Source organism: Hydra vulgaris, chromosome 09 (assembly GCF_038396675.1).
Source record: "Hydra vulgaris chromosome 09, alternate assembly HydraT2T_AEP".
In the NCBI taxonomy this organism is placed as follows: domain Eukaryota; kingdom Metazoa; phylum Cnidaria; class Hydrozoa; order Anthoathecata; family Hydridae; genus Hydra; species Hydra vulgaris.
Genome location: NC_088928.1, coordinates 59,688,083 through 59,712,551, shown reverse-complemented (window position 1 = coordinate 59,712,551; position 24,469 = coordinate 59,688,083). Strand labels below are relative to the sequence as shown.

The window sequence follows — 24,469 nt, the reverse complement described above, 5'->3', positions numbered from 1 at the left end:
TGGTAGTCAGGTTTCCCAAACTCTGTGGTAGCTCTCAGAGAGGCTGATTCCATCAACAGCTGAAAAATATCAAAGTACTAACAGTGCCATGTTGCGCATGGATGGTATCCCTGTTTGTACTTTTGGTGTGCATTGCGGAGGCCACATTTGGAGCCCTTTGTTACGGCTTAGGGTTTATTAGTAGTAATGAGGCAATTGCTTGGGCTATTAAACGGTGTTCTGAGTACTATCTATGTTTTGAGTCAAGTTCTTCAATCTAATTTAAAAATGAATAAAGTCACAAAAACTATAAAACACAAAAATCCATCATCATCACCAAGTCCTCTAAACCTATCATTCACTAATATTCGTGGTCTTCGAAGTAACTTTTCTTCTGTTGAGTCTTATCTCATGCAAAGTTCACCAGACCTACTTGCTCTTTGTGAGACTAATTTAAGTTCAGCTGTCTCCTCTTGTGATTTTAGTGTTGATGGTTATCTTCCTCTGATTCGTAAAGACTCCAATAGTCACATGCTTGGCCTGGGCATTTACATTCGTAAGAATTCACCTGTTTGTCGTGAAACTAGGTTTGAATCCACAGACTATTCTTTCATGTGCTTTCGTTTAGCACCACTTCACTCTATTGCCTTTCTCTTTGTTCTATATCGCTCTCCTTCATCTCAAGACTGCACTCTTTTTGATGTTATTTCTGATCATATTGACCAAGCCCTCTCTCTTTATCCATCAGCTAATATAGTTGTTGTCGGTGACTTTAATGCTCACCACTCTGAATGGCTTGGCTCTAGTGTCAGTGACTCTGCAGGCATTAAAGCCCACAACTTTTGCCTTTCTCAATCCCTAACTCAAATAGTCAACTTTCCAACTCGCTTTCCTGACAACCCTAATCATTTACCTTCTCTACTCGACTTATGTCTTGTTTCTGATCCTAGTCAGTGCTTAGTTTCTCCGCATTCACCCTTAGGTTCTTCTGATCACAGTTTGATCTCTCTAAAACTAATATCTCATTCTTCTTCATCACCTGAATACCCCTATTACCGAACCTCTTTCAACTACAGTAAAGCTGACTGGGATTCTTTCCGTGATTTTCTTAGTGATGGCCCTTGGGTAGAAATCTTTCAACTTCCTGTCGACAAATGTGCTTCTTACATAACTTCATGGATTCAGGCTGGCATGGAATCTTTTATTCCCTCTTGACGATTCCAGATCAAGCCTCACTCTCCTCCATGGTTTTCCTCACACTGTGCTGCTGCGATTGCCAATCGAAACCGTTACTTCCATATTTATCAGCAAAACAATTCTCCAGAAAACAGACGTCTGTTTATTACTGCTAGAAACAACTGTAAAAAGGTTTTGTCTAACGCCAAAACCCGCTATTCTCAGGTCATGAAATCTCGTATCTCATCTCAAAAATTAGGCTCTCGTGACTTCTGGAGAATCTTTAATAATATCAATAATAAGGGCAAATCTATAATTCCACCTCTCTTGTATGGTTCAGACTTTGTCACCTCACCTAAAGACAAAGCCGAACTGTTTGCTAAAAACTTTTCATCAATATCATCTCTTGATTCCACTAATTGCGTTCTACCTGATATTGCCAACAAACAGGTTGATCCATTGCTTGACATTCATATCACTCCAGCATCTGTATCTAAAGTGATCTCCTGCCTAGACTCTTCTACAGCTTGTGGCCCAGACAACATACCTGTTATTGTCTTGCAGAAGTGTTCTCCGGAGCTGTCGTCTATACTCTCAAAACTATTCAACAAGTGCTTATCAGAGTCTTGTTTTCCAGCCTGCTGGAAAGCCACATCTGTTATCCCTATCTTCAAAAATTCTGGGGAGCGATCTGATTCGTCTAACTACCGTCCCATAAGTCTTCTTCCTATCATAAGCAAGATTTTTGAATCTTTAATTAACAAACACTTAATTTCTCATCTTGAATCTAATAACTTACTTTCTGACCATCAATATGGGTTTCGATCTTCTCATTCTACAGCTGATTTGCTAACAGTAATAACTGACAGGTTTTATCGTGCATTAGATGAAGGTGGAGAGGCTAAGGCCATCGCTCTTGACATTTTAAAAGCTTTTGATAAAGTTTGGCATGCTGGTCTTCTCCATAAGCTTTCTTCTTATGGTGTATCCGGCAACACCTTTAAGATCATTGAATCCTTCCTTTCCAATCGTAGCATAAAAGTTGTCCTCGATGGACAACACTCTTCTTCTTATTCTGTAACTTCAGGGGTTCCTCAAGGTTCTATCCTTGGCCCTATACTCTTTTTAATTTACATTAATGATCTTCCAGATATTCTCACATCTAAGGTGGCATTGTTTGCTGATGATACTACCATTTATTCTTGTCGTGATAAGAAACCAACACCCTCTGATTGCTTGGGGGGGGGGGGGCATTTGAACTTGAAAAAGATCTCACTTCTGCTACAGCATGGGGCTCACAGTGGCTGGTGAACTTTAATTCAGATAAAACTCAATTTTTTTCAGCCAATCATTATCGCAATAATTTAGATCTTCCTATATTTATGAACGGTGATGTACTCGATGAGTCACCTACTCTTCATCTTCTAGGATTAACTCTTACTTCCAATCTTTCTTGGAAACCATATATCAAATCAGTTGCAAAATTAGCATCTGCTAAGGTTGCATCTCTTTATCGAGCTCGCCACTTTCTTACTCTGGATTCTATTCTCTATCTCTATAAATCTCAAATCCGGCCTTGTATGGAATACTGTTGCCATATCTGGGGCGGATCTTCTAATGATGTCCTTTTTCTTTTAGACAAGGTGCAAAAATGCATTGTAAACATAGTTGGACCTGCTCTTGCAGCCAACCTCCAACCATTATCACATCGTCGTAATGTTGCTTCTCTTTCTCTTTTCTACAAATACTATAATGGGCACTGCTCTAAAGAGCTAGCGTCTCTTGTGCCATCTACTAAAATTCATTCTCGTGTTACTCGTCATTCAATTAAGTGTCATCCTTTTTCTGTGACTGTTCCTAAGTGCTCCAAAAACGCTTATTCGTCTAGTTTTTTTCCTCGAACATCAGTTCTTTGGAATTCGGTTCCTTCATCTTGCTTTCCTGATTCGTATAATTTGCAATCTTTTAAATCGTCCGTCAATCGTTATCTTGCTCTACAATCTTCATCTTTTCTCTTACAGTAACTTCCAACTTTAATTAGTGACTGCTTGCAGCCTTGTTGGAAGCGAAGATGTTTAAAAAAAAAAGAAAAAAAAAATAATAGCTGATGTAGCAACACTTTAAAGAGAGCGCTAATAAACCAGCCCAGAAAAAGTTTAAAAACTTAAATAACTTTTTTTTTCCTTAAATGATAGACTGCCTGCCCTAACCAAACCCTTAGTAGATGTAGCAGCACTCCATCGCTAGTCAGGCTATGAGATAGTCGATGTAGCAGCACTTCATTGCAAGTCAGGCTATAAGATAGTCAATGTAGCAACACTCCTCGCATGTATTAAAAATAGATTTTAATAAAACGAAAACAAAAACACTATTACTTAAAAAAATCTTTTAAGTTGTTATTATTGTGGTTTTTTAAAAAACGATAATACTTAATGTACATCCGCATTAATTTAACTTTTCGACGATAATAAAATTCAGCTTAATAGTCAAAGTTGCAAAATAACTGTTAAAAGAGACTTTTTTTACCACAAAAGTCTCTTTCGACTACGAGATACGGATACATATATATGTATGTATGTATGTATGTATTTATGTATGTATATATGTATATATATGTATGTATGTATGTGTGTGTATATATTATGGTTAAAACTGAAGTTATACAATGAACATTCAAAAACAATGAATTGTTCACTAAACTGAATTAATTACACTAATTGCAGTAACATAAGCAACTATAAATTTAATGAAATTTATTAGTACTTGTGTTTAGTTAGTTTATATTTTAAATTAAAATGTTTTGTTTTTAGCATTCAAAATAAAAAATTTAGCATTAAAAATGAGTGAAGGATACAAAGCTTTTAGTGACGCATCCAGATCGATTTTGAAACTAGTATACCTGTATATATAAAGGTATAGCTAATTTTCTAATCAGACTTAATTTAAAACAATATTATATTAGCACCAAGTAATAAAATAATTAAATAAAACAATTCTTCATAACCATTTCTTGCTATAATTTGTTATAACAATTACAAAATTGTTATTAAACATTGTTTAGAAAAAGCAATATTTTCAAACAACTTTTAAAACAGATAATAAATGCATTTAAAATACAAATCAAAATGCTTAATTCAAATTCATGTTTTTTTTTGTTGTTGTTGTTTTTTAACATCTTTGCTTCCAACAAGACTGCAAGCAACCACTATTAGAGTTGGAAGACACTGGAAGAAAAAGTTGAAGATTGTAGAGCAAGGTAACAATTGACAGATGACTTAAAAGATTACAAATTATATAAATTAGGAAAGCAAATTAAAGGAAGCAGATTCCAAAGAACTGATGTTCGAGAAAAAAAACTAGAGGAATAAAAGTTTTTGGAGCAATTAAGAACAGTCACAGAAAAAGGATGAGACTTAAGTAGACAACGAGTAACACCAAAATAAATTTTAGTAGATGGCACAAGAGACGCTAGCTCTTTAGAGCAGTGCCCATTACAGTATTTGTAGAAAAAAGAAAGAAAAGCAGTATTACAACGATATGATAATGGTTGGAGATTGGCTGCAAAAAGAGGTCCAACTATGTTTACAATGCATTTTTGCACCTTGTCTAAAAGAGAAAGGGCATCATTAGAAGATCCGCCCCAAGTATGGCAACAGTATTCCATACAAGACCAGATTTGAGATTTATAGAGATAGAGAATAGAAATCAGAGTAAGAAAGTGTCAAGCTTGATAAAGTGATGCAACCTGAGCAGATGCTAATTTTGCAATGGATTTGATATATGGTTTCAAAGAACGATCAGAAGTAGGAGTTAATCCTAGAAGATAAAGGGTAGAAGACTCATCAAGTACATTACCATTCATAAATATCGGAAGATCTAAATTATTGCGATAACCATTGGCTGAAAAAAATTGAGTTTTATCTGAATTGAAGTTCACCAACCACTGTGAGCCCCATGCTGTAGCAGAAGTGAGATCCTTTTCAAGCTCAAATGCCCCCTCCTAGCAATCAGAGAGTGTTGGCTTCTTATCATGACAAGAATAAAAGGTAATATCATCACCAAACAATCCCACCTTAGATGTGAGAATATCTGGAAGATTGTTAATGTAAATTAAAAAGAGTATAGGGCAGGCCTTGTTAAGAAGCGTTACGCAGCTTGCATTTTGCCTGCGAAAAGGCGATTTGCCTACACATTCAGCAGTTTAAGTTTAAGTTTGCCTACACATTCAGCAGTTTTTTTTAGCGCTACGCAAAAACTTTTATTTTTTAGAATATTTAAATTATCTTTTGATGTCGTTAACGTGACGTTTTTTTAGAAGAAATAAAGTCGTAAGTAAAAGCATTTAACTGCAATTGCAAACTAATAGATTTTTTTGTTAAAGAAACCGTTTTGTTTAATAATTTTTTTTGTTGTTATTAAAAATTAGTTAAAAAAAATAAAAGTGTTTTGAGTTTTATCTTAAGGAATTAAATATATAATTCCTTTTAAATATAAAATTATTTTTAGTCATAATAGTTTAAAAAACACACGATTTATTTTGATGTAAATATTTTATTAATAAGATATTTTGTTTATTGTTAATTTAATAACATAAAGTTTTAATGACATTCATTTAATTTATGAAAATAAATTATGATCACGAATATGTTATCGGTAACTGATAAATAACAAAAAAAAACTATTGTTTAAAAACATTATTAAAAAGAGTTTTTTAAATTAAATAAGAAAAAATTTATTAACAGTTAATAAAATACCAAAAACCAACTGTAAAATTATAAGAAAATAAACAAACATTATTTTACATTTCATGAAAAAAATACTTTTTTCAAAATAAAATTTAGTTCATATTTGAAAAAAATAATAAAAATGATTTTTTAAACTTGTAATTTTTTAAGATTTTATTTGTAACTTTTTTAAAATTGAGAAAAAAAAAACTGTATGATTTTTAATGCGTTAATAAAATAACTTTAATTACAATGCTGTACTTGAAATGACGCTAGTGACGCAATATAACTTCTAACAATGCAAAATATACTTGCTGACTTGAGTTACTTTAAAATGCGTTTAAAACAAGGCCTGATAGGGCCAAGGATATAACCTTAAAAAACCCCTGAAGTTACAAAATAGGAAAAAGAGTGCTGCCCATTGAGGACAACTTTTATACTATGATTGGTAAGGAAGGATTCAATAGTCTTAAAGATGTTACCTGTAACATCGTAAGAAGAAAGCTTATGGAGAAGAACAGCATTCCAAACTTTATCAAAAGCTTTAAAAATGTCAAGAGTGATGGCCTTAACCTCTCCACCTTTATTTCATGCACGATAAAACCTATTGGTTGTAACTGTTAGCAAATCAGCTGTAGAACAAAAAGATTGAAATCCATATTGATGATCAGAAAGTAAGTTATTAGATTCAAGATGAGAGATTAAGTGTTTGTTAATTTAAGATTCAAAAACCTTGCTTATGATAGGAAGAAGACTAATGGGACGGTAGTTAGACGAATCAGATCGCTCTCCAGAGTTTTTGAAAATAGGGATAACTGACTCTGATAAGTACTTGTTGAATAGTTTTGAAAGTATAGACGACAGCTACAGAGAACACTTCTGCAAGACTATTACAGGTATGTTGTCCGGGCCACAAGCTGTAGAAGAGTCTAACAGGAAATCACTTTAGATACAGAAGCTGGAGTGATATGAATGTCAAGCCATGGATCAACTTGTTTGATGACTAACTCAGGTAGAACGCAACTAGTGAAATCAAGAGATGATATTGATGAAAAGTTCTTAGCAAACAATTCAGCTTTGTCTTAAGGTGAGGTGGCAAAGTCTAAACCATACTAATTTTTGTGATGAAATACTAAATTTTGTGACCTGAGAATAGCGGGCTTTGGCATTAGACAAAAATCTTTTTACAATTGTTTCTAGCAGTAATAAACCATGGAGAAGAGTGAGGCTTGACCTGTAATTGACGAGAGGGAATAAAAGATTCCATGCCAGCCTGAATCCACAAAGTTATGTAAGTAGCACATTTGTTAACAGGAAGGCGAAAAATTTATTTTTAAGGCCATCACAAAGAAAATCACGGTAGTTGTAAGAGGTATGATGATAGAGGGGTTTAGATGATGAAGAAGAATGAGATAATAGTTTTAGAAGGATCAAATCGTGATCAGAAGCACCAAAGGGTGAATGTGGAGAAACTGAGCTCTGGCTAAGATCAGAAACAAGACACAAGTCAAGTAGAGAAGGTAAATCATTCGGGTTGTCTGCAAAAAGAGTTGGAAAGTTGACTTTGAGTTAGGGATTGAAAAAGGCAAAAGTTGTGGGCTTTAATGCCTGCTGATTCACTGACACTAGAGCCAAGCCATTCAGTGTGATGAGCATTAAATTCACCAAAAAAAAATGATATTGGCTGATGGATAAAGGGAGAGGGCTTGGTCAATTTGATCAGAAATAACATCAAAAAGAGTACAGTCTTGAGATGAAGGAGAGCGATTTAAAACATAAAGAAAGGTGATAGAGTGAGGTGGTGTAAAGGAATGCAAATAAATTATTAGTCTGTGAGTTCAAACCTATTTTCTTGACAAATGGGTGAATTCTTATGAATGTAAATGCCCAGACCAATCATGTGACTATTGGAGTCTTTATGAATTAAAGGAAGATAACCATCAACACTAACATGACAAGATGAGACAGCTAAACTCAAATTAGCCTCACAAAGAGCAAGTAGGTCTGATGAACTTTGCAAGAGATAAGATTCAACAGAAGAAAAGTTACTTTGAAGACCACGAATATTAGTGAATGATAGGTTTTGAGAACTTGGTGATGACTATGGATTTTTGTGTTTTATAATTTTAACTAAACTTATTACTTTATTACTTTTCTTTTAAATTCTAATTACTATAATAAATTTAAACTAAATCTTTAGCATCTTATATTTTTAAAATCTGTTTTTTATTTTTTAATATCTTTTACAAAAATTAAAAAAGTTATTTGAACAAATATAAAACTTTCAATATAAATAAATAAACTCAAATTTTTATTCATAACGATAAAAATTAATTTTAAAATTATAAAGAAAATTAGTTATAAAACATTGTTTTATTTATATAAACCATTTAAAAAAAAGAAACATCAAATATTGTCACATGAACTACTTGAATATCAGGAAGCACTGCACGCATACAAATTTGTAAAATAAGTACATTTTTAATTATCACACTGAGATTTGCAAGAGCATCTTCTAAAACTTTGGCCATGACCAATAGAAAGTTTAGGTACTAATGCTTGGGTACTCTATACTATATCTGAAGGTGTTTCATTTATAACCCTATAAATGAAACACCTTCAGAGTAGTTTCTTTCTAGCCAAAATTTTAACTACCCTATAGTGCAGCAGATTAGCATAACATTTGTGCAAAAGTGGATAAAAGCATGAAACTTTTTTTACACATAGAAAATAAGTATACAATGCATTTAAGATATGGTGGCACGTTGAGTTAGTTGGATCTCGTTCCTAAAAATCAAAATTGGATTTTATGTTTATAACAAAACCCAGACCAGATATATTTGAGCACGAGGGTATTTTATGAAATATTTATATAATTTTCTATATATATTTATATATCGAATAAATTTTTCTGTTTATAAATAATCTTGTTTTTATTTAAATTAATATGTTATCAGTTATATATCCAAGAACTTCTAAATCACTTCTGGCCTGCATTGTGTAAAATTGCAAAACTCATTTTGCTTAGTTAAACAAAGACGTGTAAATACATATTTTTACTAGCCTGTGGAGAAGCTTCGAAATTTAAAATGGAATCGGTTTTTGATTAATTAATTCAAGATTCAATTTGAATTTAAAAAAATGATTAAAGATTTTTGAATTCTTACTTGTTTTGATTTTGTTGAGTTTTTTTTTAATATATTTGACACTTTGGGGCTATCAAATTAATTTTGTTTATCCGTAAATACCTTTCAATCAAACGTTAACCAAGGCAAGAAGCAGTTCAAAAGAAAGTTTATTTAGATTTCGAGTAAAGATTTGCTTCGATTCGTGTACTAAAAATGCCAATTTGCAGTGCCCTAACCTGAACGTCCTTGTTTTATAAGTATAAAGTTAATATATAATTTAAAATTTTATACTTTTATGGTTTAGCTAGCTTCATCTATAAAATGAATCATGAAATATATATGTGTATATATATATATATATATATATATATATATATATATATATATATATATATATATATATATATATATATATATATATATATAATTATAATAATGGGTAATATATGATAGTGATGTCATTAGGCATGAAACTTCAAACTCCGTAATAAAAGTTTTTTCTTTTTCGTTTTTAATTATAAACCGCTCTGTTTTGAAATTTATAAATAGTCAAAATAAATTTCCTAAATATTGAGCACTTTTCAACGAACAAGAGTTTTGTTTTATTTTAATACAACACTACATCAAACGATATAAATATATATATACATATATATATATATATATATATATATAAATATATGTATACATATATATACATATATCTATAAATATATATATATATATAGATCTATAGTTTGTTGTCTTAGGGAAAAGTGGAAGGAAAAAAGTGATTCATACGCCAACACATACGTCACTTTTAATTACTTTTGACTTTCGTCCAACATTTGCATGTTGGACGAAAGTAAAAACCATTAATTTAATTACAAATAAATTGTTTTAAAAAAAACCCACAAAAACGCAAATTTAATTGACCAGAATGTTTTAAAAACATTCTGAATGTTTTTAACAATATAAACAATGTTTTTATTTTTATTTTTTTTAATAAAATGTTTTTATTTTTACTTTTTTTTACTGTAAATCATGCGCGGAGTGTTGCTATATCGACTATCTTATAGCCTGACTCGCAAGGGAGTGCTGCTACATCGACTGACAAATAGCCTGGCTCGCAAGGGAGTGCTGCTACATCGACTGACAAATAGCCTGACCCGCAAGGGAGTGCTGCTACATCTACTATCTTTTAGCCTGACCCGCAAGGGAGTGTTGCTACATCGACTGAGAGTTTGGTTGGGGCAGGCAGTCTCTCAATTAATAAAAAAAAAAATTCCGGTCTTGCATTTTAATTTTTACTTTTTGTCAACAAAATATGGAAAAAACTTTCGGACAACATCTACGGGTTGTATATATATATATATATATATATATATATATATATATATATATATATATATATATATATATATATATATATATATATATATATATATATATATATATATACATACATAAATATATATATATATATTAGGGGTAGTCATTTTGAGGGAATTTTCGAAAACGAAGTACATACCCAGCTAAAGTTGGAGCAAATATGCTAAAACTTAGTCAAAAAATTATTTAGGTCAATCGGGTGACTTTTAAGTCCCCCTCAAGACTAAAGTTGATAAGAAATTGTACTTCAAAAAAGGAAAAATAGGGTGTGTTCAGGGTGTTTGAGGGGGACTTAAATGAAAAAATTATCTCCATTTTTTTTTTTTTTTTGTTACTTGTTATCTATATTTTCATTTTAAAAGGGTATGTCATCATGTTTTTTACATATTCTTGGTTAAAACGATATATACGAAAGGAAAAAATGAAAATTTTATGTTACGCACGGTTATGAAAATCGGCAACAATAAAAAAATTCTAATAAAATAATGCAGAAGAAAATGTGCTGAAGATCCTGCACTGTATGTATTAAGTCACTAAGCGTTTTTATAAACAAATTGTACGTGAAATTGTGTTACATTATTTTATTTTTGTAAATAACTTTCGTATTTACTTGATTGTTATTAATCGAATTACAATATAAAGTAAAATTGTATTGAAGTTTTTAACTAATTACAAACCATTAAATCTATTTAGATTGAATACAAAAATGGAAAAAAAAATTGTAAAAGATATTGGGAAGAGAAGGTTTCTCAGATCAAGCAAAAGCAAACTTTTTATCATAAATGAGGCTAAACCAGCTATTATATGTACATATCTAATTTAAAAAAATTGTTTTGAATTTTAAACTTTTTGTTAAAAATTAGAATATTGTTTTTTTTTTTCTTAAGGTCTTCAACTCCCTACTGGAATGGATATTCTTCAACACATTGCCTACAGAAGATCACTACTTCCTCATAATGTTAAGAAGTCAACAATTTTATCATGCCCTCCTAACAAGATTCAGGGTTACAAGAGATGTGAAGTAGATGATTGTGAATGCATTTTAGGCTTAATTAAAAGACCATGGCTTAAAGTGGGATTTCAAGTAATGTCAGATAAAAATATTATCAAGAACCTAATGAAGATGGACAAGAAGTATTCAGATTTGAGTAGAAATAAATACAGAGGATCAGCTAGAGTTAAGGTTAATCAAGGGGAGTTTATTTCATTTTTGAAAAAGCTGTTTTGGATTGGTTCTACAGATTTAAAGAACCAAATTAGGAAGGATAAAAAACGCTCAGATAAAGATAAGCACGATGATTTAACTTTTTTGGAAGACCAGGAAGGACCGAGACATTTTAGTTTGGGATCAGAAGATAGAAAATTTAGCAAAAAGGTTTCATGTTGTTTTTAGTGGGTTAATTTGACCTTTTTATTAAAATTTGCTAATTTAACATACATTATTTGTTAATACACATATACCATGTTAAAGTAAATTTTAGGTTTCTGAAGGTGTGAGGAAGAGGACAAGGCTAGAAGACGAATCTCCTAAGATTGACGCTACCTCAGAATTAGACTTGAGTTTCACTGACACTAGCGCTGATTCTGATTCAGAATTCGAACCCGAAGTTTGGCATCATAGAAGAGCAGATGATTGTAACATTACTGCAAAAGTCCCTATGAATATTTTTGATGGAAATGTATCTATCATAGCTACAGCAAATGATATCTCCCCGAATGTCTTACAAAAAGTAACTGGAGCAATTCTTCAAGATTGTGGAGTTGATATCGCAAAATGCAAAGCCAGTGCTTCAACTGCATTAAGGAAGATGAAAAAAACTGCTAAGGATACTGCAGAAATTGCTAAATTAGATATAAAGAAGGCCGTGGAAAAAAGCCGTTATCCCTGTATAATTCATTTTGAGGGAAAGACTTTGTTTGAAATGAATCAGGGAAAAAGACTGAAGAATGAAAGATTAGCTGTGCTCGTTAATATTGAGGGGGTGTCGCATCTTCTTGGAGTACCTGCCTTGCCGTCTTCTTCAGGTGAAGATATGTATATAGGAATCATGAAAATACTAGAAGAATATGACCTCATTTCAAAAGTATGCGGAGTATGCTTTGATACAACTTCAAGTAATACTGGTTCTAAGAAAGGATCACTTATTAGGATTGCAAAAGAGGTAGACAAATACCTTCTTCTACTAGCATGTAGGCATCATATCATTGAGCTTAGAATGGTTCATTTCTGTGAAGCAGTGATAAAAGAGAATAGCGTAGGGCCTGAAAATCCCTTATTCGTAAAGTTCAAACATATGTTTGAGAACCCTAAATTCAAATACCACAAAAATAACCTGACCTCTTTTGATTGGAAAACCGTTGAAGGAACAGTTTTGAATGAAGCTGCAAGGAAAACTTTAGATTACTGTGAGACCTATATTACTAAAAAACACAATATGAGGAATGACCGAAGAGAGTTGGCTGAACTAACCATGCAGTATTTATCCCCTTCTGCACATTTCAAGTTAAAGAAAACTGGAGCTGTTCATCATGCTAGGTTTTTAGGCAAGAGTTTATACTATCTTAAACTTCAGCTTTTGTGCAAGCAACTGACATTTGTGCAAGAAAATGATAATCTACGCGAAAATTTAAAACTCATCTGCGAGTTCATAGTATGTTTTTACACAAGGTGGTACCTTCAAGCACATAAAGCGATTCAATCTCCTGCGTCTGATCTTGATGCAATCTTTCAGATGAATGAGTATAAGAAAGTTTGCTCCAATCCGGAGGCAGTAAACGCTGTGTTAGCATCTCTTTATAAGCATACACGGTATCTTGATTCAACAATTATTCCCTTGGCTCTTTTGGATAAAAATATTTCTATGGATAATAAAACAGCCATTGCAGATGCTTTGCTTTCCTTTCAAATGCCGGATCCAGATTTTTTTAAACATAGAAGCAAAGAACGAATAGACGAGATTAATATCATAAATAATATGAAGGTACCAACTCTCTCTCTTTTGGTTAATGAGTTTTCATATTTAATTTTTTCAATGATAGGGTTGGATAATCAGAGAGTGAGAGACTGGTTGTCACTTCCACCCCAATATTGGCACACCCAGTCTTTAGTTAAGAATTTTGAAAACTTTGCCAAAATGTTAATTGTTGTCAATGATCATTCTGAACGAGCAATCGGAATGATGCAGCAGTTTGTGCAAAGATACGAAAATGAAGATGACAAGCAAAACAGACTTTTAACCGTCGACAAAGTAAGGTCAACTTTCAAAGTTTTTGGTGTGGGAAAAAGTAATATTACAAAAAAAAACTATCAGAAAGCCTGATGTCACTCTCAAAACTAAAGAAGAGGAAATTGTAGACTAAGGAAATTGTTGTTTATTTTAAAATACTTATTTCAATTAATGCATAATTTTTGTCTTGATAGTATTTGTAAAGATTTTTATTAAATGGTAAATTACTTGTTTAGTTCAAAATAGTTTGCTTTTTTGGTTGATAACATAATTTGCTGATTTCATAACCACTTGCGTAAATTAAACTTTTCATTTTTTGATTTCTTAAATATCGTTTTAACCGAGAATATGTAAAAAAAATGATGACATACCCTTTTAAAATGAAAATATAGATAACAAATAATAAACAAACAAAAAAAAATGGAAATAATTTTTTCATTTAAATCCCCCTCAAACACCCTAAACACACCCTATTTTTCCTTTTTTGAAGAACAATTTCTTAACAACTTTAGTCTTGAGGGGGACTTAAAAGTCACCCGATTGACCTAAAAAAATTTTTGACTAAGTTTTAGCATATTTGCTCCAACTTTAGCTGGGTATGTACTTCGTTTTCAAAAATTCCCTCAAAATGACTACCCCTAATATATATATTAGGGTGTCCCAAAAAACATCATTTTTGAAAAATATATGCAGAGACCCCTTTAATGTGTTCTATCTTATACAAAAACACTAGATTTAAAATTTTTTTGAATAAAAAATATTTTAAGAGGTCCCTCAAGACCCTCGAATATTTAATGGGTCCCTAATATTTTCAAAAAAAAAGTTTTTTAATAGTATGTCAACCTGGTACAACTAAATAAAGCAAAATTATATAAAAATTTCAAAAATAATATTTAATTTGGAAAAATTTTAACTTATTAAGCAAAATTGTCATAAAAATACATAAAAAATGCATTTTTTTTGTTTTTTGTTAAAAAACGTAATTTTTCATGTAATAAAACAAAAAATAACAATTCTATATTTGAAATCTATATTATTTTTAAAATTTTTATATAATTCCGCTTCATTTGAGTACCAGGTTGACATATTCTTTAAAAAAAAATTTTTTGAAAATATTAGGGACCCATTAAATATTCGAGGGTCTTGAGGGACCCCTTAAAATATTTTTTATTCAAAAAAATTTTAAATCTAGTGTTTTTGTATTAACACATTAAGGGGGTCTCTGCATATATTTTTCAAAAATGTTGTTTTTTGGGACACCCTAATATATATATATATATATATATATATATATATATATATATATATATATATATATATATATATATATATATATATATATATATATATATATATATATATATATATATATATATATATATATATATATATATATATATATATATATATATATATATATATATATATATATATATATATATATATATATATATATATATCTGTGTGTGTGTGTATATCAGTGGCATAGCTACATATTTAGCACTTGGAGCAAGTAAAATTGGTGCGCCCCCTCTACTCTCAAAGTTAATTAAGAAAAGTTCAAATTAACAATTGTGTTTTAATCACAAAGGTTATGTACATTATGGAATAGAAACAAAGTTGCACATCTTTCTAATGTATGCTTATCCAATTTAAGTAATTACATAAATTGGATGGGGTTGCTGACTGACTTTCTGAAGGTAATAAAAAAAGTAAAAAAATTCCCTAACATTCTGGGAGCATGGAGCATTTGCTCCAACTGCTCCAAAATAGCTATGCCACGGATATACATACATACCGGTATTTTCTGACCACTTTAGATTCTCTTTTAAAGATAATTATTTTTTAAAAAACTTTAACCTTTTTTGTCAAAAGTGATTTCTGTGACATTAGCTTAGACTACATATATTTTGTATTTAAAATTATACGTTTTTTTATTTTAGCTTTATTGCAGTGTATTTTGCACTTAAAATCTCAATAAATTTGCAATATTTATGCATTTTATTGTTACATTGAGAACTCTTTTTATATTTTATGTATTATAAAAATACTTAAAACATACCTTGCTTGTTATTTTAATTTTTTCTAGGCTGCGGTTAGCTTCATTATCAACTTTCTCTAGCCTGCCCCCACATTAGACCCGCACCTTTATATTAGGGGAGGGGGTGTTTTTTTAAAATAAGACATTTTATATGACTTTTATGATCAAAGTATGCACTGCAGCACAATGCGCACTTACAAGTAAAAACCTTTATATTGTTAAGGTTTAATACCGAGGTTGAGTAAAAGCACTCACTGACGTTTTGTATTTTTGCACCCATGTCGTTTCCGGATTAGTAAACAATTAGAGCCTTTTGGAGGACCTTCTATTTAGACACCTTTTTTCAATACGTACTCCATTTATTTTACAAAAATGTAAGTATATACTGAAAAAAGTAGATATAAATATTTTAAATAGAACTTTTGAAAAAATGTCATTCTTAGGATGGGGGGAGGGACGCCTTTTTTTGGGAAGAGGGCCGTGCCCTAACACCTCCTCATTGGCACATCTGCGATTAATGTATACTTGCAATGTTTTACCTTCCCTAAGATTTTGGTAAAAATTAGTTAAACGGTTTAAAATTTACTAATGGTTTTATAAATCCAAGATGGCGGTAACTGCCATCTTGGATTCAAGCCAGTTCTGGTCATGCTACACTTTGCCACCATATCTTAAAACAAACAGCATAACTTTCGGGCTACTTGTACTGTCGAGCTACTTGTACTGTCTTGTAGAAGGCCTCCTAGACTTAAGGAGTAAACAGATTCTATTTGTTGACCAGCCTCACACCCTTTCCTCATCTATTAGGCTGACGCAGATGTATTTATGATACATTGTTTCCAGGTTAGGATGTTGAATGGTGGATCTTCTTGACACAATGTTTGGGTTTCGGGTCAATGTCAATGGGTTCAACGTCAAAATCAATGGGTTTTGCTTGTGTCTCTGTTTTTATAGCTTGGCAACTCATTCCATTATCTCCTAATGAGGGTGCAGCTTTAAAACTTAATTTTATGGTTCTGAGGCCTGGTAATCAAGTTTCCCAACTCTGTGGTAGCTCTCAGAGAGATTTTTTTATTCTCATTTTATATTATCTAGAATAAAGAGTATGAAAATTTAATTATACAAATAAAATAAACTAAGCCACGTGCCTAGACCTTGGTGTCATTGGCCCTGGAAAAAATTTATTATTATAAAATCTCGTTGGGATTCACAAATGCTGAATGTAGCTGGTAGCTACTTTCAGCATTTAGTTCAGAGCTGTAACTGGTCTCAAAAGTAGTGAAAAATCAATCACAAGATTTTGTGACAATAGACAAACAACACATGAAGTTGATTAAAAGGTTGTTAAAAAAAAAGTATAACACGCAGTTTATAAAATGCGCAATTCATAAAATGTGCAGTATTATAATTGCGCATTTTGTGTAATGTGCAAACAATTGCATGTTCCATGAATTGTGTAGTGTTATCATCCAGTTCACAGATTAAGTAAAAGTTTGTCCATTTCATGAGCATAATTTCTTAAAATGCTTTCTCATTAGGAGATAACAGGAAGAGTTGCATAGCCACTATCAAGAATAGTGTTGCACAGTATTACAAAGAAGTAAAATCTAATAACTTATATAAATCCCATTCTATTTATTATCCCATTCTAGCCTAAGCTAAACAGCTTAACCAACATAATTATCAACATATAGAACACTATCTTTCCAACTATGAACTATACAACACTACCTTTCCAACTATGAAACTAATAAAAAATATTAAAAATACCAGCAAACCAATAATAATCAAAAAAAAAGGTCATGTTCGCTATAGAATCATTTTTTATATCATATTTTATCATCATAAAAAAGGAAAAGAATTAGGGAAAATAAAAATATATTGAAAAAATTATAATTACTTTTGTTTTCATTGAGTCCTCATCACCACCAGGTATTCTAGTAGAAACATGAAAAATAATTTCCAGAGAGTGTGTTGCAAAATAAGGTGCAGTAACTCCAGTTGAAAGATTTTTTTCTAAACCTCCCATAAAACCCGTGTGATCAGCTAAGCTAATCTAAATGTTAAAAATTATTATTTAATCAAGTGAATGGCTGTAATCAAAAATTGGTTAAAATCATTACACTAAATTTCAACAAAAAAAAAAAGTATACCTCCCAACTCATTCCCCTTAAAAATTCTTCAAACTTAACACTGCCTTGAGAATTCAATAGTATTGAAGTTTTATCTTCTTGCCCTGGACCAACGTAGAAAACCGCAATTTTGTGTGTTTCACGACTATGAAAAAATTTTAAAAGTTGCTATAATTTTAATCTTAAAAACAAAACACAAAATTGAAAAAGGTAAACAAATTAAAAATGTAAACATAAATTAATTCAAATTGTAAAAAAAAAAGTAGTTGAGAAACCACTTTACCAAAAGTTGGTATAGAAATATTAAAAAATTTTTAATGTTAAGACTTTTTGACATCTTATCTTAAATATATATTTTTTTGAACTCCTGTATATTTTTTGATACCCCTGATATATATAACGTGTTATCACTCCTAATATTGTGTACTACCATAATCTTATTTTTAAAAGTAAATAATAAATTGTATAAAACATTTTATACAATTTATTATTTACTTTTAAAATTAAGATTATGGTAGTAAACAATAGAAGATTTTAAAATTTTAAAAATAATAAACTATATAAAACAATTAAGTTTTTAAATTAAAATTATGTAAAGTATTGCATGTATTTTATGTTGCATATTTTATATTGATATTGTTTAATAATTGCATACTAGGTAAAACATTAACAAAAATTCTATTAAAACTTGCACAACTCATATGACTCTTAAGTAAACAATGTGACACATTAAGCATCATAGATAAATTAAAATCTATAACTTGTTCTTCTAATTTAACTTATTATAATAACTATATTTAACTTATGTACTTTATAATTTGTGTTATTATAATAACTATAGTTTCCAAGAAACAAGTACTAAACATAATATTATTAAACAACTTGATTGTCATCAAAGCTAGTTTAGAGACTAATATAAAACAATAAAATTTAATGTACTTCTGAATTATTTCAATTGTTTTAACTTTTTGACAACATCAAAATGTAGCTTAATTGTTGAAGTCGCTTAAATGTTGTTGAAAGAGACTTGTTTTTACCATTAATGTCTCTTTCAACTACTTTATAAGGATATATATATATATATATATATAAAGGGCTATTGTAGACCGTTTTGACAGTGTCGACCATATTTAGGCGCCGCCCAAATTCAGAAATTAAGGATCTTTTGTTTTTTTAAATAAATAAAAAAAAGATCCTTAAATATTGTTTATAAGCATGTTTATAATATAATTGTTTTGTTTGTTTTTTTTTTCACAAAAAAAATGCCAACATGTGGCAATGTTTCCGCCAAATTTCCTTACAGAAGGTGATACCATGGGGGTACCACCACCTAAATCATTTTCCTAGAATAGCACCTGTATATAAATATATATATATATATATAAATGTATATATATATATACTACTATATATATATACTACATATATACTATTATATATATACTATATACTAATATATATATATATATATATATATATATATATATATATATATATATATATATATATATATATACATATATATATATATATATATATACTATGTAATATATATATACTAATATATAATATATGTATATACTACTATTAATATATATATATAATATATATACATGTATATATATATATATATATATATATATATATATATATATATATATATATATATATGGAGAAAAACACATTCTCTTTTAGTGCAATACTGTGTTTACAAGAAATAAAAGAAAAAAACGAAGAATAATAAAAATAAAGATCGTTTTCCTAACTGAAACCCTTAGGCCATGTAGCGGCTTTTTTTGCATGTGATATATATAAATATATGTGTATATATATGGAAAAAAACACATACTGAAACTTTTTAGTCCCTGTGTAATAAGTATTTGTGTTAATAAGAATAAGATATATAAATAATATATATAAAGCATTCTAGTGGATCTAAAAATGGTTAATGGTCCAGCCAGAAACATGGAAAATGTTTCCATCAAACTTTTGGATGAATGGTTGTTTGAATTAAAACAATGTGTGGTTGAACTTAAATCTTGTTAAAGTTGAATGTTTTCGCAGTGAAAATGCAAAGAAGGATAATATTATAATCGAACTAAATGATAAAATTTCCAAACTAGAAAATTTAACAGCAAAATGTACTACTCAATCAACCCAACCTTTGTATCTGGATATTGCCTCATCATTTACCAAACCTGGTCCCCCCCCCCCTTAAAAAAAAAATCTTGCAATTATAAAAGCAGTATCAGAAAACTCAAAAATTTGCGAAAATAAGTCCAAAAAAACCATATTTATTGGCATCTCATCAAACAAAAGTAATATACTTGAAAAAAAAGAAGAAGAAACTAAGACAGTTCAAGATATCTTGCATTCACTAAGTCTCAATGCCAATGTCAAAGTATTTAGTTCAAACCAAAAAATAAATGTAAAAACACAGCTGCAACCAACAGTTATAGTTGAATTTGAAAATGCCAATGTCAAAGTATTTAGTTCAAACCAAAAAATAAATGTAAAAACACAGCTGCAACCAACAGTTATAGTTGAATTTGAAAATAACAATGCACGCAACCAAGTAATTGTAGCTGCTAAATACTTTTGTAAAGGTATATATAAAAACATCCAAATTTGACCTGAAAGAACTATAGCTGAACAATCTGAGTTTGTTAAGTTGTTTAAAGAAAAACAGGAGGCTAATGAAGATCTATGCAAAAATGATATTCTTGATCAGCCCTTTAGATTTGTCATCCACGGTGACCGGGTCCGCTGTGTTGATGTCTCACAGACCCGTTTATTTAACGGAAAAGAAAAACATTCATTCGTTGATACCAAAACAGCAGCTAATGCTTGAAAACCTCAACAACAACAAAACTTTTAAAAAATTCAACAATAAACAATAAAAAGCAACCTTTTATAAATTCTATCAATAATAATAATAACTTCCTAAATAATAATCACTCGCTCAAGCTTAAATGTCTTCATACCAATTCTAAATCTTTAAACAAAGAAAAGTTACTTGAACTATCTGATATTGCTCTCTCAACATCTATAGACATTATATTTATTACCAAAACATGGTTTAATGAAATATCATCTCCAAGTATAAAAAATTATGATCTTTTTAGACATGACAGAAATGGTCATGGAGGAGGAGTTGCTATTTATTCAAGAACTTGCCTAAACATAATTGAATCAAGCTTTTCTCAAATTCATTCTTGCTTTACTTTTTAAACAATCTGAACAATTATGGCTTTCACTCCCAATCAGTAAAAGTAACAAGTTGCTGATTGGTTATATATACCGCCCACTAAAAACGATGGAGAAAACCGCTAAAGAAATTAACAATAGTATAACTTTAGCTAAAAAATCTATTGATAGTAACCGTTTTTCGGGACTATTACTCACAGGCAATTTTAATTATCCTAACATTGTTTGGAATGATGATTATTCAACAAACTTCAAAGGACCAAGCAAATCAATTGAAGCAAATTTTATTGACACACTCAATAATTCGTTTTTGTACCAATGCATACACTCACCAACATTTATACTTAAGAAAGAAAAATGCATTAACACATTGGATCTTGTTATAACGGACTCTCCAGACAAAATAAGTAAAATAGCCTTTGATCCGCCTCTTGGATGTGCAACACAAGGTCACTTACTGCTCAAATGGAATCTCATCATTGAAAAATCAAATTACTCAACCCCATTTATTTTCTCAAAATTATGTTATAAAAAAGGTAACTATGCAAAACTAAATGAAGCTTTTAATAGTTATGATTGGATTGCTATGTTTAAAAATTTAAGTATCAACGATTCCTACAAAAATGGACAGATATATATCATAAACTATGTGCTAAATTCATACCTCCTATATCAAAACACACACAAAAAAAGCATCAACCTTGGATCACAATTGACATTATTAAGTTATGTAAAACAAAAAAACAACTATGGTACAAAAATAGAAATACAAAGTGGAAAGTTCCATATCTAGTTAATCTTTATAATACAGTTTGTAATCAAATCAAAAAGTATACTCGTTCAGCAATTAGAATCTTTGAAAAAGATTTAGCAAACAATAAATGCAATCCATAAAGGCTTTTCATAAAGGCTTATTCGTCTAGTTTTTTTCCTCGCACATCAGTTCTTTGGAATTTGCTTCCTTCATCTTGCTTTCCTGATTCATATAATTTGCAATCTTTTAAGTTGCCTTGTTGGAAGCGAAGATGTTTAAAAAAAAAAAACAAAAAAAAAAAACAGATCCAGCAAATTATCGACCACTCTCCCTCACTTCTGTTACTTGTAAAATTCTTGAGAATATAATTAGAGATAAAATCACAGAACATTTACCTCATAATAATCTTATATCTACCTGTCAACACAAATTTGTCACAAATAAATCAAGTGTCACAAATCTTTTGGAAACTATGGATCTTATAACCTTTGCAAAATCAAATAAAAAATCGACAGATGTTATATTCCTTGATTATGCTAAAGCTTTCGATAAAGTACCACATAAATCTTTATTATTTAAACTGGAAAAATACGGAATTGTTGGTAAACTTTCTTCTTGGATAAACTCTTTCTTTTCAAATCGTCGACAACATGTTGTTTTAGGAGAAAGAATATCTGATTGGGTTCCTGTCACTAGCGGTGTTCCTCAGGGTTCTGTTTTAGGACCTACTTTGTTTATTATATACATTAATGATCTGCCTGATAAAATAAACAACGTTTGTAAAATGTACCCTGATGACACAAAGATATTTACCACAATTGAAAGCAAAAAAGACTGTGAACGATTGCAGAGTGATATTAATTGGATTACAGAATGGACCAGAATGTGGCGAATGCAACTCAACAAAAGCAAGTGTAAAGTAATGCATATTCTAGGGAGTTCTAATTTACTAAAATTTGAAAAAAATAAAGTTTATGTGCGACCACATAAACTTTATAAAGTTATGTGTAACTTAAGTTACTAATACTAATACTAATAAATATATATATATATATATATTTATATATATATATATATACATATATATAAAATATATATATATATAAAATATATATATATATATATATATATATCAACCCTCGGCATTAGGAAAAATGAGGTTGGCAATACTTTGCCGACCTCAAACACTTTAAGGTTGGCAGTTAGGTCGACATTGTCGAATGCCGATCCTAATTCTGAAGGTTAATATATATATATATTATATACACACACAAATATGAAAGCACATTTATATTAAAAAACAAAAAATCAAATGATCAAACAAACTGAGACTTTAGGGCAATTTTTGAATAAGTATTCATTTTTGAATAATCAATTGTATAATCATTCTTATACTTGAAGATTTTATTTTACTTTTCAAAGCATTTTGTTTTTAATGTTGCTTTTTTTCTAAATATAACACAAATGTAACTCTTTAAATGTAAGAGTAGGTTTTAAAAAAATTTTTTCTTCTCACCTTGGTCGATTGTCAAGATTTTTAATATCTCTCAACAACTTCTCATTTCTTTCAAGAAGTTCAATGCTTTTTCTATATTAATAAAATAAAAATACATCAACCAATTAACTAAACAACCATTATCAAAACTACCAGTTGTTTTAACTGAAAACAAAAATCATTTCTATTAAATCTATCTATATTTTTAAAAAAATTACCTTTTATCAGATGTAAAATAACCTAATTGATGTAAAAGTACTTTTGAGAGATGGTATTCAGATGTTGGTTCATGAAAAGTAGGTGGCACAATTTCTGAAGCATTAATACTAAAAAAAAAGTTTGTTTTAAATACTTGAAATATGTGGTAAAAATTATGGAATAAAAACTCAAGATTTACCGATGATCATGAGCCACTTCATGGACATAATTTTCTTCTTCATTGTGCTGCTTTAAAACTGATGTCACAATCAAAGGTTGTATAGAGACATTTAGTGGAACTGGTACAGGAGCTGGCATATTTAATGGTTGATCTGAGTAAAGCAAACATTCAGGACTTGAGTGCCCAATATAACGAAGCAGCTTTTAAATAAAGCATTAATATATGTTTATATTTAAAACATTTAAATAACTTTTAGAAGTTACTATAATAATATTTATATTTAATTCTTTACATAAGTTCAGAATGAAAGAAGAATAAACTTCAAATAAACAAACACTTCAAGTAATTTAGATAGAAAAGCTATTTTAGAGTAAATCAAATAGTTTTTTGAAGAAAATATGTTTTAGCATATTACTTGGTCAACTCTATCAGTATTAATATCCACGGTTTCCCATGTTGGCAAAAGTGAAGAACTACTAGAAGGAAGTCTCATACCAGATATTGATAAATTCCTACTGTGCCTTCTGTCATTGCTATGTTTCTTATTCACATTAAAATCTATTAGGAAAACTTTAATTAGATTAGAAAAGATCACTACTCACTCAGTACTTAACTTTTTTATTATATATATATAAATTTATTATTATTTTTTTGCTCTAACTTTTCAATATTTAACTAAGCTTCTAAATACTAAATTAAAAAAAAAAGGATAAAATAAAATTATAAAAAAAATACAAAAAGGATAAAATAGAATTATAAAAAAAAATACAAAAAGGATAAAATAAAATTATAAAAAAAAATACAAAAAGGATAAAATAAAATTATAAAAAAAAATACAAAAAGGATAAAATAAAAT

The 24,469-nt window shown here is 29.8% G+C and overlaps 2 protein-coding genes across 3 annotated transcripts in view; one reads left to right on the top strand and one right to left on the bottom strand.

The window, feature by feature from the left end:
* Nucleotides 1–24,469, bottom strand: part of LOC101236755 (ral GTPase-activating protein subunit alpha-2) — a 93,124-nt gene that overhangs the window by 4,008 nt on the left and 64,647 nt on the right. For both annotated transcript variants that reach the window (XM_065806210.1, XM_065806211.1), the window contains 6 exons: nt 24,029–24,171; nt 23,632–23,813; nt 23,453–23,560; nt 23,256–23,327; nt 17,800–17,923; nt 17,547–17,702 (listed from right to left, as the gene is read on the bottom strand). In XM_065806210.1, coding sequence (XP_065662282.1) covers nt 17,547–17,702; nt 17,800–17,923; nt 23,256–23,327; nt 23,453–23,560; nt 23,632–23,813; nt 24,029–24,171 — 785 coding nt within the window. The remainder of the gene's footprint in view (nt 1–17,546; nt 17,703–17,799; nt 17,924–23,255; nt 23,328–23,452; nt 23,561–23,631; nt 23,814–24,028; nt 24,172–24,469) is intronic.
* On the top strand, nt 11,262–15,575 carry LOC105849763 (uncharacterized). The gene is made up of 3 exons (XM_065806356.1): nt 11,262–11,753; nt 11,860–13,626; nt 15,549–15,575. Exons 1-3 carry the CDS (start codon nt 11,286–11,288, stop codon nt 15,573–15,575), a joined length of 2,262 nt encoding a protein of 753 aa, XP_065662428.1. The 5' UTR covers nt 11,262–11,285.